The sequence below is a fragment of the Nipponia nippon genome, unplaced genomic scaffold (genome assembly GCF_047370975.1).
Source record: "Nipponia nippon isolate SJK-2023a ecotype South Korea unplaced genomic scaffold, ASM4737097v1 scaffold_5, whole genome shotgun sequence".
Taxonomy (NCBI): Eukaryota; Metazoa; Chordata; class Aves; order Pelecaniformes; family Threskiornithidae; genus Nipponia; species Nipponia nippon.
In genome coordinates, this window is record NW_028262369.1 from 73269755 (window position 1) to 73285841 (window position 16087).

At 39.9% G+C, this 16087-nt stretch overlaps 2 protein-coding genes across 12 annotated transcripts in view; one reads left to right on the plus strand and one right to left on the minus strand.

The window, feature by feature from the left end:
* Positions 1–4941, plus strand: part of PDE1A (phosphodiesterase 1A) — a 183699-nt gene extending 178758 nt beyond the window's left edge. For all 9 annotated transcript variants that reach the window (XM_087732392.1, XM_087732395.1, XM_087732393.1 and 6 more), the window contains 2 exons: positions 1293–1412; positions 1738–4941. In XM_087732392.1, coding sequence (XP_087588518.1) covers positions 1293–1369 — 77 coding nt within the window. In that variant the 3' untranslated portion in view covers positions 1370–1412; positions 1738–4941. The remainder of the gene's footprint in view (positions 1–1292; positions 1413–1737) is intronic.
* Positions 4942–11601: 6660 nt separating this feature from the next.
* PPP1R1C (protein phosphatase 1 regulatory inhibitor subunit 1C) overlaps positions 11602–16087 on the minus strand; it is a 67856-nt gene continuing 63370 nt past the window's right edge. For all 3 annotated transcript variants that reach the window (XM_087732200.1, XM_009462320.2, XM_087732201.1), the window contains exon 5: positions 11602–13228. In XM_087732200.1, the coding sequence (XP_087588326.1) occupies positions 13140–13228 (89 nt within the window). In that variant the 3' untranslated portion in view covers positions 11602–13139. The remainder of the gene's footprint in view (positions 13229–16087) is intronic.

Here is a 16087-nt window from a genome sequence, read left to right on the forward strand (position 1 = left end):
CCAAAAAGAACTGCGGGCTGAAAGAACTGGAGAAATCCTTGTTCTAATTCATGTTAGACATTAAAACCCTTTGGAGAACTGGTTGTCTGTATTCCACCTACACTAAATTTATGTAAAATAAGGGGTGGGGAAGAGTGCTGCGTGGGGGAATATGGCCCATCTGCTGGTGGCCACATTACAGACAGGGCAGCGCTCACTCTGCCACCGTTCATGTCAATGAAACAAGGGTAAAATCAGTAGCAATTCTCATTTGTTTACAGTGATGCCATGGTGAATTCATAGCTGTTAATTTTCTTCTTTCCTCATTCTCATTCTCATGAGCTCCCTTTCCTCTCTTCCATTTCTCTTTTCTAAACTGAGAGCCTCTTCTTCAACGGCAACTTGCCGGCTTTCAATTTTCCTTTCAGGTCGCACATCATCAGCTTTCCCCTTCAGCTGCTTCTTCCTTTGTTTTCTGTCTTTCAAAAATCTTCCTCTGCCTGTATTTTTTTTAATAGCTTTTATGCTTCTCCCAGCTCATCTTCTCTGCTTGGAGACTTCTGTGCTTTTCCTTTTTCACATTTTCAGTTCAGCATTATTAATCACTGCTGGGATCACTCAATCAACTGGTTAAAACTGAGAATTTACTATATAGTTAGTAAATAACACTGTAAGTTTTCTACATTCTCCCCAGGCCTACTATTTCAGTTTATAATTTCCTCAGCTGTACTCATTCAAAATTACTGAAGGAATAGTTTAAGCAACAGCTTAATATTATGACTGGAGGTTTGAAATTCATGTTGTATCACTTAGTTTGAAAGCTGCTTGTGTCACTCGGTGTCATTTCTCCTATCTGATTGAATTAATTGAATTCTTAGAACTTGACACTGGCATCTTTCATTATCTGAGAGAAGCTTACTCCCAGTTTGAAAGCCTACATTAAAGAGGATTTAAACAGCACTTCACTGCAGAGGGTGAATTTTGACTTTCAGTAAGCTGGAAGATAAAATAAAGCAAAACCAAGCTCACTTTATTAACACTTACGCATGTAAATGTCTTCATATTTTTGTTTCATGATGTGATCTGTTGCTTTCATTCTATCTTTTGCCTTATGGATAAACCATAATGATTAGTTAATTCAATCCTATGCTTACTCTGGTGAGAAAGCAATTAAAGAAAGCAGTGCCTGAAACCCCATTTTAACCTTCAAAAAGTCAGGGGAAAAAGTTCCTGTCTGTCTAGGGCTGTGCAGAGTCTCTTAACTTGGTTAACTTCCTCACTCAGGTTCTCAATCACATTTATTTGTCTTCCAGGTGAGCCTAAACACTGTAAGAAGTCAGAAGAGTTAGTAAAAGCTACTGAGCAGAAAGAAGCACTGATACAGAACTAGATTTGCTATTTCTTAAAAGCTTCTGACATTTCAGGCACGACAGGTAATTTTGTCATTTCTTTCTTATAATGGGGAGAGTTTTACACCATAAAGACTCACTTATTGCTATTATTATCCTCTTTGTTTATTCCAGTTGTGGTTTTATTACAAATTTTTTAAATGGGGACATGGTACACACCACTTTCTATGTACCCTTAAAAGCCATTCAATATAAAGAAGGGAAAAACAATACTTTTGCATCTCTGAATCCTTAATGTCAGACTAAATGGTTATGCAATAAACCATCCTCAATTCAAGTATATTAAATACTGGAAGTAATGGTATTAAAAATCTATTGCTTATGAATTTTCTTTTGACCTCTGTTGCAGGAGGAAAGAAGAACTCGAGCTGTTCCTACCCGTGCTCTCAGAGGCTGTTATTTGTCAACTTGTTCTTGGATCATCCTGTTTTTGTGGAGAGTGATTGGACAAAATTATCAAAAGTGTAAAATGTAAAACCCTGAGCTGGTAACTCAAGGCACTTAAAAACTTGCAAGATTTCAGTTGTATTTGTTGTTGCTATTTCCTCTTCTATTCTGCTTTCTTAAACTAGCCAAAATACTTTTTTCAGCCAAAGTTGGACCTTGCTTTATTGCATCACTGACACCAGATATTTCCAGTTAACCATGAGACATGTGAAAACACAACATTTATCATCTGCACTGGATTGACGTTACGTGTCACTGCTACTGGCCTCCAATGGAAATGGAAAGTCAAAATGAAACATTGTTATAGCTACTTTTTCATGCAACCACGCTGCATGCAACGTTAAAGTCCTACTTGTTAGCTTCCTTAAAATATCTGGAAATATAAAAATATGTAGACTATACAGGGAAGTTCTAGAGTTATCCTGACCAGCCTGCGTGAATGATGATTCTTCCCCACTGTGGTGGCTGCCGTATGGAGAGAACTAGTGTTTAACAAATCAGTATTTGAAATATCTCTTTAAAATTAATTAAATAGCATCCAGTATTAAAGATTAAAACATTCTCAGTCCTATAGTATTTTGGAAGACATCAGGAATAGTGTCAGCCCTACCATGAAGCTGGTGCTTATTGTTTTGTAGGGTGGAAGACACAGCTGCAGGAATACATGAAAATTGCTTCACTTCAGCAAAGTATTGTGTTGCCTCTCAGACAGAGCTGGAAGGTGACACTGAGGCCTTATATCACAGTTTGTCTCAAATGCAAAGGTGACAACATGGATCCAGCAAATCCTTGCTAGCATTTGTTTCATTAAAAGAAAACACCAGACCATCTTTCTCTGAGAGGCAGTGAAAACTGAGCACGCAGGCAGTTACCTCTGCAAGAAACCTCAGAATGAGCCCTCCAGCCCGAACTGTGCCCAGAAAGAGACTCCATTTTCATCTCCGCTTCCGTCGAGCTGCACGTGACCCCTCCTGGCTTGCCCAGGCATCCCACGCAGCTGCAGCCAACCTCATTTCCCACTGCTGGAACCTGTCAGGAAACTTCCACGCTCCCCTTCGCCTTGTAGGCGCTCGGGTGGCTCGGGTCACTGCACTCCCAGTTCTTCTTTTTGGACCCTGTGGTTATTACCTCACTGACCAAGAAGTATTTACAATCAGCCATGGTCTGCTCTGAAGAGGACTCGTGGGGGCAGTGACACTTCCCTCTATGCAGAGGCCGACGGACTATTGAGACCTTTGTGCTATTCATCTGCTGCTTCAGGGATCTAACCAGAGCTTAACAGGCATCAGGCTCAACCCCAGCAAGGGCACGCTTTGTCCTGATTGGAGAAGGAATCGTAAACCAATCACCCTAGTCTGAGGGACCCTTACTCCTGCGTACCTGTTGACTGTCTCTTTTCTGACAGCAGAGCAATCGAAATTGAGCTGGGAACAGTGCGAGCTCCGAGCCCTGGGGTAAGGGCATGCCAAAAGGTGGAGTTCCTGTCATTGAATATGTAAGCCATATACACGCTATGCATAAGTAGTGTGCATAGTTTTAACTTAAGAAATGTTTGTGCATATAGGATGTAAAAAGTGCATTTAAATCGTTTTGTGTATCTGGTCCAGGGCTCGTATTTAGCATGGACAAAGTTCTGTACAGTGCAGTTAACGAATGAAATGTTAACAAATGAAATTGTATCATATATGTTATAATGCAATCGATATTTTTTGCTAAGAGTTAAGAATTTATATATTCTCTGCTAGTGTTTGAGCAAATCATTAGTAGCCTGGACCACTCCGTGCACCTTTGCATCCTTTTTTGGGAATGTTGGACTCTTTTTTTTTCCTTTACAATAAAATGTAAACCATCTTACAGTTTCTTATTGTCATTATGACAAGAAAAGAAACACAATGGTCGTATCAGACTTTTTTTTAATTGTAAATTGCCATATGCTGTGGCAGCGGAAAATGTTGCTGTTTAAGATCTGAGAACTTGGGACCTTATTTCAGATATGTTGAGCATCTGCAGTTTCCACCAAATTTGAAAAGAACAAAAGATGACTGATATCTTTAAGAAGTAGGCCAGTTAGGTATTTGTTTGTTACAGAGTGTTCTTCAACATTGTAATTTATAGTTCATTGAGACTGAAAGTCTGGAGCAATCAGAATTTAATGTTTTTATTGTATTTTTAATTTCAGACTTCTACCATAGTTGAACTTGACTTTTTTTTTCTCTGTGTCTCTGTCCCGTCGTGATTTATATACTCTGCAAGAATTTTCTCCTGGAAATACAAGCAGAAATTATGACAGATTCTGCAGAGTACTTGGAGCGTCCTGTGGGGCTCTCAGTGTCCTGTTATTATAATACCCGGCACCAAGGTCTCCCACTGCAGAAACCAGAAGGAGCTCCTGATCTCACAGGAGGCATTCAGTGCCTGTAGAACTCATTCATTAATACAGAAATGTGATTTGTGTATAAATAATCCTGTTTGCTCGTTTGTATTCAGTTTTAATCACGGTGGTAGATGTTACTGAAATACAAGAAGAAGAGACCTTAGTTTTTCTTTAATGCCAGCTGATTCTCTTTCTTTCTTCTTTTATTCTTAGCAAGATTTTACCTGGACATGACCCAAAGCTTAGTGTGTTGTTTGGATGAGGAGAAATTGTCTTTGGTGGAGAAGACCGATATAGCCAACATGTGTTAGTTAAGGCTTTGAGCTTAGATGAAATTCGCGCTTGGATGGCAGATCGGCTTCTTGGGAGGGCCTCTCCCTGAACAATAATTTCTCTCCGAAACCTGTAAAGCTGCGCTACCAAAACACTGCATGGGGCCATAAGAAATGGTGTTTGTATATGCATCTCTCCCACAGCATTATGGGCATGTACCCCTGCATTGAGCACACTGAGGAGCTGTAGCTATAGATTAGCCCTCAAGAGTTTTATTTTGTATTTTTATCTTGAGATATCTGACAGATATATTATGTAATATTGTTATGGGTTATGATCTAGCCAGTATTTTTTTATTTAATTTTCAACAAGGCAATCTACAACTGTGTGTTTTTATTCTGCTGTATTTGTCTGTATTTCCTATGATGATATTCCCAAATAAATTTTATTTGAGGGCAAGTATTGTGAAGCTCCTGAGTGTTAGTTACAAATTTGTGTTCCTGAAGCGTGTTTGCTCATTTGCATATGGTTGTCTTTGAAAAGCAACGGAGCATAAATGTTTGTTTCCAACCTTTTCACCTGCTTGTGACTCCACACTTTTTCTAGAACTGTGCTGGTTTGCCATAGAAGCTCACTTGCATCCTCATAGCACTCTTGAAAACAATTTCTTTAAGCAAGTCTTGCCTTCTTAGCCTTTACTGCTAAAATAGCCTTCATGTGAAGAAAACCATAACCAATAGAACATTTTTTAACCCCAAAAAATTCTTACCATGGGTTGGTATTGATGGAGTCACTGGGACTGTTCATGTTAGTAACAATTCTTCAGGAAGGGTACAACTTTCAGAGGCACCCCCATGGCATGGTATAAATTTAGTCAGCCAAGTTCGGTGGAGCAGGGAGTAAACAGGGCCCCTTCCTACCCAAAGTGGAAATCAATGGAAAGAATCCCATTGACCTAGACATGTATCAAATCCTAACAAGGTACGTGATGGAAATAAATCAAGACAAGTACTTTGTATCACATTCTTTGCAGTTCCTTTTTCCCAGGTGCTATCCCAGGTACATGCATGAAGGCCCTTCTTCTGTTGTATAGATGCGAGAAGTCAAACAAGCCACTACTGTGACCAAAATAACTTCAAATTAACAAATAAGTCAAAATCTCCAGTGGTAAGTGTCTAAAATGTATATTTTTAACAGACGTTACAGTTATTGCATGAGAAAGAGAAAAACGTAAGTATGACTAATATTCTTCAACAGCAACTTAAAGAGATTTAAATTTACAGTAGCTTAACAGAGAAAGATTTTTCTGAGATGGGAGTGAATCCACTTTGAAATCATTCTTTGAAAAATCACAGCCTTGAAAACTGGTATGGAAAAATCAGTGGAAATGGCATTTAATATTACAAGGAAAAGAAAGTGTCCTCTGTCAAGCACACTATGCAAACATTTAGGCCACTTCCCTGGGATAATTTTACTTTCCTGGTCCTTTAATTATTTAATGGGTCTCCAGAGACCCCTCTTCCATGGCCCAGGACAAACATTCAGAAGTTTTATCAAACTGTGAATTATCTAAATAGTCCCCTGGGAACAAAGAAACAAGTCATAACCACAAAGTTATAAATGTGAAAAATTGTAATAATAATAAAATCTTATAAGAACCGGGATTTTAGCTGGTTTGGGCTGAACTTTGCCACAAAATACTTCCTTCGTATTTAGGCAAGACCTTTGGTTGTAGCCCTTTTTTGGAGAACTATTGGAGAACTTTCCATTAGCTGAGCTTGGATAAATAATATCTTAACCAAATATGCTTTTCTGACAAATTACATAATATATGAACTTTAGCGCTGATGAGTTTTATGCATTTGTAACATCCTGTATAGACTGTTATTACAAACCTGAAGTAATATAAAATTATACATAAATAAGGTAGTCAGAATCAAAATGGTAGGTACAATCTGGGCCTTGAGCTGGAACACGGTTAAGCAGAATAGAAGTTTTTTCACTTTTGTTTGGACTGTAGTTACAAAGCTATCTCATCGTCACATAGGGCCTAATGCTGATGCACTTACAAGCAGCACTCCTGAACCTGCAAGAAGGACTCTCATTAGAGTAAGACTTTGGGACTTGCATCATAATACCATGAACCAGCATCAAATAACATGAAAGTATTTGCTATTTGTTTGTATAAAGCCTGATATGATTATCTTCATCCAAATTCAATGAGCCAAAGGGTCAAATTCACCTATGATGCAATTCCATGAAAGCCAAGAGAGCCAGTGTCATTGTACCTGGAATTAATTTGATAATTGGATAGTAACTGGTTGTCTCTTGCTTTCTCTGTATTCAGCTGGTTTACTGATTTCTTTCTGAAGTGGAGGGTACTCTGAGGGCCTAATGACTCTGTACAAAGCACTGCTCAACTTCAAGCCATCTTAAATTCTTTTATTGAAATTGTGCTTCCTTTTTGTTGAGACCTTGCTCCTTTGAGAGAGAACTGTGTTTTTCTTTCCAGTCAGGAATGAACATTTGCCTTTATTGTTTGGGGTACTCCAGTAGTTCACAACTGGAATGAATGGCAGCATATTTGTGTCAATGTGTAATATGATGCACGATGCATCTTTATTTTAGCATTCCTGTCCAAGACAGACCCTTATTCTGCTATTCACAAGGTGGTTTGGGGTAGGGCAGAACTGTGACTGCAGCCAGAGTAGTTCTGAGGGACATGTGTGTGTTCTCAAGTAAATAGTAGGTACAGGAGCAGGGCTATGGAGTTGATATTTCCAGTAAATTAGAGAATAAAAATGATATGAGCAATTTAAATATTATTTATAATTGACCTTCATGTCTGTTTTTAATATTCAATCTGCTGAGTGTTTAAAAAAGCAATTAAAAGTCCCATATAATGTTAAAACCCTTGATAAATGTAATAAACAAATGACATATTCAAAAGAGAGAATCTATGTCCCATTAGGAGAGAAAAAGAAAGATGAGAGCAACATATGGCAGTATAATTAGCATGATTAGGGAAGCACATCAACAGAATTTATGCTGCAGGGAAAATGTAATAAGAAACCAACACACTTTCCTCACTGCCTTGAAAACTGCAAATATCGCTCTCTGAAAAGGAGAAGATGCAGAAAGGCTCTCTGGCATTTAAAGCTGTAACTTGTGTTCTTCTGTCATTATTAAAGATGCACACAGCCATCTGCAAACCATTTATTTTTTGCAGAGTTCACATTGTCCCATTGCTTTGATTAATAAGGAGCAATATTACACCTCAGCTGCTTTTCAGAAAGATGCTATTTTGGAAACCTAATTAATACTCATTCCACAGTTAGCTTGAGGTGTTCGTTAGTGCCAGATACTGAGTTCTTATTTGTTTCTCATTATGTGGAGAGTATTGCTTCTCAATGCCAACGTTTTTGTTTTGCATTTTGGAATAACCTTTCGACACTCCCGCTTCCCACAGCCCTCCCTTCAGAAGAGCTAATAACACCTGTCATCATTATTTTAACATGCCTGTTACGGCTGTTGAAGACAATGTGGGCTATTTACATGGATAGACTATCCTGATGCACAGCAAATATTCCTGCCATTTTCTGAACAGTTGGGCCAAAGAGAAAAGCAAAATTTAGAAACTTGGCAATGCAATTCAAATCTCAGCTTACCACTAAGGGTCAGTATATACTAAGCAAATGGATCATTACAAGCTTGAAACAGAGTATGTTTGGCCTAGCAGTAGTACAAAATATTCTTTCTGCCCTAAAAAGCCCAGATTATTTAATAAACAAAACAAAACTATAGCAGAAATATGCCTTCTATAGATATAAGATTTGTATAAACTCCATCAGCCAAATTTGCTGTAACTGGAGATCAGTAGCACGTTACCAAGTGGCCTGAGGTTTAGTAGAAAGTGCACAAATATCTTGCTTGAGATTTGCTCAAAGTGCTGCTATCCTCATTGGAGGATAAAGGAGAGAATACAGCAAAGCATAGGAGACGTAGTGTCCACTTTGCTGCTCTGCGTGAAAAGGTCAAATGTAATTGCACGTGTCAGGAACCAACAGAACAACTGAAACTCTTACTGCAACTCACCATTGCACTGAGATGCTAAAGGAAAAAAAAAAGAAAAAAAAAGGAAAAAGAGAACAGCTGTGGGCCTGAGCCCCAACATGGATGCCATAGGAGAAGAAGAAAGGGCTTTAGGGACAGCATGTTTTAAATATGCCCTTACATTGTACCCCCAGGGCCAGGAGAGAGATGACACCTTATGTACTGCAGGAATAAAGTCCCTCATAAAAACCCCTGTGTCTCCATCTGTAAGAGAAAGGAAATGAGGGGGGGCACCCTGCACTGAACTAGGGACATTTCATTGTATGGTGCCAGCTGCTAAGCTCGTACAAAAGCAGCCCCACAGCCTGCAGGAGCCCCGCTCAGGTCCCTCCCCAGCTACCCACAGCACTGCAGCCTACCCCGACCGGCTCTGGAGAGAGCTTGGACAGCCACCCAACAGTTTGCTTTGTGGAAGACAATAAACACATTTTTTAAAGAGCAAAAGCTGCCACTGACCTGGCCCTTGGTATTGTAGTCTGTTAGAGGAAGTGCAGGAGGACTGGAAATCCCTTCCTTCCTTACTGGCCTGGACCCTGGACACTGTGGGAGTCCCTGGCCCAAGCACGGGCAGCAGGACCTCTGCCTGCAGCCCTGCCTCGGAGTTGACACAATGGTGTTGGATGCGATAGCATTGGTTCAGTAACACCAGCAGTGCAAGAACTAATGGTGTTTTTTCAGTTCACATTACTGGGGACAAATAATGACATTATGAGAAGACAGTGGGATAGTCTGTGAACACTTCAACAGCATTTATGGCAACCTTAAAAAATGCAAGAAATTCAGTAATTAAATTGATAGCAGGATAAGAGAAGCTTTCCTGTACACTACACATCGTATTTCCCCAAAAGAAAGTATATTGTTGGCCAAAACCTGTGGCCATTCTCTAATGAAAATCCTCTGACTTCAGTGTATATTATGCTTTAGAATGGACTTTTAAGCCTTGGCTCTTACTTTGTAGCTGTTTAAGAATTATCGGGTTTTGTAAGTGGAGAATAAACAACATATACCATCCTGTAAGTCAAGCCATGGAATTCTTCCAAATAACTTATTAGCACAATGTCTCAATAAATCTCTCTGAAGGGAAGAACCTGTCATGGAATAACAAGTATAGCACAAGAAAAAGAAACAAGGCTGTAAAATGCAATAACAAAACGCCTTTAAACCACTGTACATTAATGAGTTAAGGGATACTGGGAAAAGACTGAGATCAGTCCAAGGAGACAGCTTCCTTTCAATTCTGCAAATAACATTTCCTGCAATACCTTGAAAGCAAGAACAACAGTAACCATACCACAGCATGGAAAAGCGGTAGATTTAAGAACATGGAGGAAGGACACAAATCAGAGGTGCTCATTAGGAAAGAACTATATTCATTACTTGCCTGGGTGGGTTTTGTCTGTTTCTTTTTCCATCAGCCGGTTCGTGGAAAATGAACTAATACAATCCATCTCTAAAAGTCCTAGTCCCACCAAACCTGTAAGTATTCTCCAGCAGGAGCAGCTCTTGTGAGAGGAGACGGCTCAAATAGGGAACATGTCATCGCAAGTTTCCTTTAAGGTATCTTCATATTGGCATTTTCTTTGAGACACTTGGTGTTCACTAACTTTTTATCTACTTTCTCAATCCCCTATCAATTCATTTACACTAAAACAAAAGACAAAATTAATCCATGCTTTGGTGACATAAACACGTTTGGCAGCAATGATTGACCACTGACTCCCACAAAGAGATCTACATCGTTCAAGTGTACTTATATGGAGCTTACCATGCTGTGAGACGACCAGAGCTTTCAATTACATGCCAAAGCATATGAGAGGGTCTCTATTTAGGGCTGCTGTTTTTAGATGTCAGAGGCTGCACCAAAACCCTGAAAAGACCTAGTTTAGTAAGCAGACTGCTTTTCCTGACCTTCCTTTCTGATTTCCCCACACCCAGACATTTCTGTTGTGGGGTTCATTGACAATCCGCAGCAGTGTTTCAGCTCTGCTTCACGACAAGCACTTTTTTTCCTGGGCTCTGGTGTTATACTGATTCTTTCCTTATAGCTCCACTTGCTGTATGCCTTACAAGTGGAAGATCAGACAAACATGGTTTACTTTTTAAACTAAAAATGTCTGATGTGTAAAATAATGCGCATCCTGACTTTGTCCTTCAGATGAGGTCCCACCAGCAAATGATGTCAGGGTGGATCTAGAACAAAATCTCTGCAACAGGTCCTGTCCCTTTGTCAGAAAGGAGCGGAATATTCCTGTACTCAGACATGTTGCTTGCATAACCTTGGGTCAAGAAAGAGAGAAAGCAACAAGCTTTTAAAATGATTAAACACAGCTGGAGTATTTAGAGATGGGGAGATGATAAGACCTGGATTTACAGACGCATCTAAATACTGGTGTGGCTATCTGAGGCTCTTATTGGGCCTTGATGTTTCATCCAGATCACGGCTGTAAAACAGAATTGATGTCCTTTCATTGCTGCAGTAACAATCCTAGAAATACTCAGATCCAGTTCAAACTAAACTTATTTTTTTTTCCTATTATTTATAAAGCGTAATCATCCTCAAGTCCAACAGTCATCCTAAAATACGGTGTTCAATGATGAATTTTCCAAGCTCTTATCAGGTGTTTTGTGTTGCCTTTGAACTGTTGAGATTCCAAAGTGTTCGATACCTTGTCTTCGTATCAACTATTATAATCCATGCACATTTTTTCATTTGCCCATAAATCCTAGACAGTCCTCACCTGAAGCTTATGGGTACTAATAACCAGCAAAAAGCCATATAGTATCAAAAGCACTTTATTAGCTAGCAACACAGATAGATGGTGCGAGGTTAAACACTGATGACTCTTTTACAACTGGGAGTACCATGGCAACGAGCGACTACATGAAGAGCCTGGTGCTGTGCAAAAGCAAAGCTGTGGCAAAGCTGGGACAAGAGCCCAGCTCTTCTTGCTGCTGTTCCAGTCTTAACTTTGGTCCATTCAAATGTTTTCTGAAGGGTCACTGCCTTCTTTTTGTTGTTTGTGGCATAAAAAGCCCTCAGTCCCCTAAGTCCTGTAGCTGCTTCTGTACAACTGAAGAGTCCTTCTTTTAGTCCGTCTTGCACACCCGTGCTGAGCTGGAGTCACGGATCCTGTTTGTAGTGTTTCTACAGAAAATGGCAACAAAGAGGACAGATACAGAGATACAGATGGAGGGGAAAAAATGGCTCCCAAATATAAAGAAACACTTGTTGACAGATCCTGTTCTCAGCAGGTCTTCATGGAAGAGCTCAGATTGAGAGTGAAACCACCATGCAAGGCATAGACAAAAGGCTCTGTGTTTTCATACACTTCATCTCCTTTTTTTTTTTGCTAGCTCAGGCCTTTAAAAGAGACTTAAAGAACAGCTAAACCGAGGGTAAAACTTTGTATCAAAGGCAAACAGTTAATGCAAAACGACAGTGAACTGGTTTAAAAATTGGCCATTGATAAAAAAGGAAATGATCTGTCAAGTGTGACTTTGAAGAAACATGGTTTTCCTTCTCCACTTTATTTCATTTTATGCCATAGAGTTTGAGTGGTCTAACAAATGAAAATGTTGGTATGAACCATGCCAAACTTGAATCAAAAACCCTAGGGCTCAGACACATGCTAAATCACTGCAGCTTGATACACGGCCATTTACTGGCTGAAACTGTGACAAATGCAGAATAATCTGGCCCTTTTTGTCAGAGAAGGCTGCACCCTGTATTTGCTGCAGACAACGAAGGTGAACATTGGCATTTCCCGCGGCTCAGCTGTTGTGCGGGACCCTGCTCATGGGCCTCACATGCTCCCGTGTTTCCTCTGATTCCCAAATCAAAACTTTTTCTAATGCCTCCAGACAACAATGATCTTGTGTAAAGAGAAATTGTTTTGGTTGATGCGACTAGGCAGCCTCAGACCAAAAGGAAGACAAGTACTTTAAGCATTTCATATCCAGGGAACACAGGGAAAATGTCTTTGCATCCTTCTTCACTAGACTAAGAGTCATGTCTGCTTATTTTGTTTCTATCTGTCTACATTACTGCAAGTAACTCTAACAATGCTGGTAAAAGCTGCCCTTAACTGATAGGATCATTTTCTCTGAACTGCATGTTGGACAAACCCACTGTACAATATACAATCATCTTGTCTAAATGAACATATTATTTATTTTGTAGCTTTTTAAATCAGTTTTATTTACAACAGGTCCTAGAGTACAGCTCACACACAGTAGTTAAGCTCTGGCAGTACTGATGTCAAGTTGCTAACACATTTGCAAATTACATTTCTAAGTAAGTCATAGAAAATGAAAGAAAAACATGACTTTAAAATAACTGTTTTATCTTCGGGTATAAGGATCACAGAACAAATTTGCAGGTGGCTGTAAAACCCAGCCAAGGGCGCTCCCCAGGGAGCCCCGGCGCCGCCGGCACGCTGAGCACTGTGGTGCGGGGACACAAGCAGTGGCAAATGGTCTGACACACACACGGCTGCGCAGTTCAGTTACTCTCTGTGGCGGGGCTCAAGGCAGCTCCGCGCTTCTTAATGGCCCCACTCCTCTTCCCGTTCACTAACTCCCTCTTCTTCCTCTGGAAATGCCGAATCATTCTGACTCTTCAGATGCTTAATCCCTGAAAATACAGAAGTCATGGTTAAAGTTGTGTTAGCTCATGTTGGACATTTTTTTTCCTGGAGGAAGAAACAAACAAAAAACCAAGCTCATGGAATGGTTTTTTTAATGCCCATACTGACTCCCTTTTTCACAAACCTCTTAGTTCAAACAATAGTACAGTGTATTTCTGTATAATACAGAAATATTTTCTTCCTTGAATATTGGCTCTTAGGAAATTTATCATGTTTTGTTGGAAAAACTGCTGAAAGACACCTTGTAGAACAGAACAGTATTTGCTTCTCTTTTTTCCTTGGTGCTCTTTCATCAGATTAGAGTTGCCCATCTCAAATAAGTTAAAACTTTTCAATAATTCCCACAGTAGACATGGGATTTCACCTTGAACCTCTTTCTGAGATTGATCTGCTGAAGGTCATTGCTCACACGGACCCAGTGCCCTGTGGTCACAGCTTCCCATGTGCTCCAGAGATGTTGTCCAGCGTGTGTCCCCATAGTCTGTACACAACCTACAGAGCAAAGAGAGCATCGCACTCGACAGAGAGGGAACTACTGGAGCCAAAGCAGTGACAAAGCTGAATCATTTATCACAGGAAGAGTGTATTCTGTTGACCTTTAAATACCACATGGGGCTGGATGAAAAGGGTAAACACTTATCACAGGATATTTGCAAGTTTAGGTTTGAAGAAAGTTGTAAAGTTCCTGCTGCCAGCTGGTTTCAGCCAGCAAGTGAAGTAGGCTCTATGAAAATCAATCAAATTACGAAGTTATTTTCCCTGTCCCATGTTCAGTACAAGCAAACAGGCCTCAATGAATGGGCCTAATCCCATCTTCTCAGCTCCACCTTGGTGTGATAGAAGAATTCAAGCTAAAAAAGGAAGCAAAATCAAGCTAATAAGATGACAGAGAAGAGAGACCAGAGAGCAAGGGTTGTTATTTTCAAAAAATCTAAACAGCAAATGCACAAGATTAGTTTCTGGGTTCCCTAGTTTTTAGCAAAAACAGTTGTAGTGGGAACATAACTGTTAGTCAAAAACATGTGATTTCAACAAAATGTAAGCCTGAATTAAGTTTTCTGATGTCATTACTGTCATAACAGGAAAACATTTTTGGTTTCATTACAGATCATACATAGTTCTACTCACTATTTCTAACTGTCAGAAAAAAACTTCCCTTATGCATCAGTTCCTCTGTTTGTTGAGGAGAAATTGCACCCCAGTTACTTCAGATAACCACAACTGGATAATCAAACACCCCACTGTCATAGCACTTGCAGAGGCACAATTTTCAAAAAGGGGCGCGCCCTCAAGGCATACAGGGCAAGATCCAGATTTACCTCAAATTGTGCAGAAGAGGAATTGCTGGTGTATGTCCAAGAGTCGTGGCCCCAGCGTCACTTAACCTGGAGGTTCCTACGTTTCACTGTTTATGTCCACACCACTCCAAAATATGGGATAGCTTTTTTCCAAATACACTACTTGAAAAAAATGTCAACGTAAGTTATTCTAGTTCAACAAAGCTACAAATAGCTGAAAACAGTATCTTACAATTGGTCTTACAACAGGAGTACAGCCTGCTCCACATCCAACAGGAGCCCATCACTGCTCTGTGCTGGGCTCTCAGCTCCTCTCTTTTTTTTTTTCCCACACAGTACTTGCTTCCCGGGGAAACTGTTTTTCAGACATAAAACAAGCAAATAAATTAATGCTCACAAGCCACAGCACTTGTAAGTGTGCCCTGCAATAATCAAACCATTTCCAATTAAGTAACTGTGATACATGAAGAAACACTTAGGGTGCTCAGCTACCACCAAGCTGGCCTCTTCAGCAATGCTCTTTAGTAAGACAAACACTTTAAATATGATTTCATCTAACTATAGGTTAATGGACATTCATTTCAAAATGATATAGTGTTTGTAGGGCAAATTTTTCTCCTGTTGTTTATCTCTGGACTTACAGAGCCACTTCTTTCACATTCACAGTACCCATCTAACAGCTACTCTTCAGTACTTCAAACAGGAATTTCTAAAAGCCAGAATGTATTGTTTTGTAGGGTGTTTTTCAAAGATGAAAAAGGGAAAGTTATGGACAGAAAAGAGGGCGTGCGATATACAGTTAGTATGGTGAAGCTTCATGTAATGGTAGGAGTGAAGACTTTTGGCTATGTGGTTTAATTGCAATATTCAATGTGAAAATTGCAGGAAATGGAAAGGAATGACATCAATGAGCGTTACCCATTGATTTTCACCTAGCAGGCAACTATCAATCTTATTTAATGATTTTTTTCAGAACCACTGTTTTACAGCGTGCCTTCATCTCTGCCCGTCATTTAATGCCACAGTGTCATTTGGAAGCAAAGATTCACAGGGTTTTCTGCACTGACCAATAAGTGCACAAGACCTGATATTATTCATAAGCCTCAAGATGTTCTGACAACATCAGGTTGTCAGAATTAACTGACCATATATATGGCATTATGAAATAAGACAGCTGCACAACGAAATAAGGTAGCAATCAACGTACAGGTAAGGAAACCCCTGTCAGTAGCATTTGAACGTACATGTCAGAAAAGGCTGCTGGCTTTCCTGAAAAGAGACATTTCATCCACAAAGCGTCAGACCTTTACAGTGCAAGAAAAAAAGTCTGGGGTCATAAAAATGCTTAGTTAAATGACAGCAATCATGCTCTTAGATTAAAAGCGTATCTAGCCACATGACACGGCAGTAACCCGCAGTGGCTGCCAAGGGTGGTCAGAAGGCGTTGGAGCTGGGCATGCCTAGGAGCACACTGGCACATCCATCCACATTCAACCTGCTCAGCTAGAGCAATTCAAGAGAAGAGGCCATTACAGCAGCTCTCCAGTG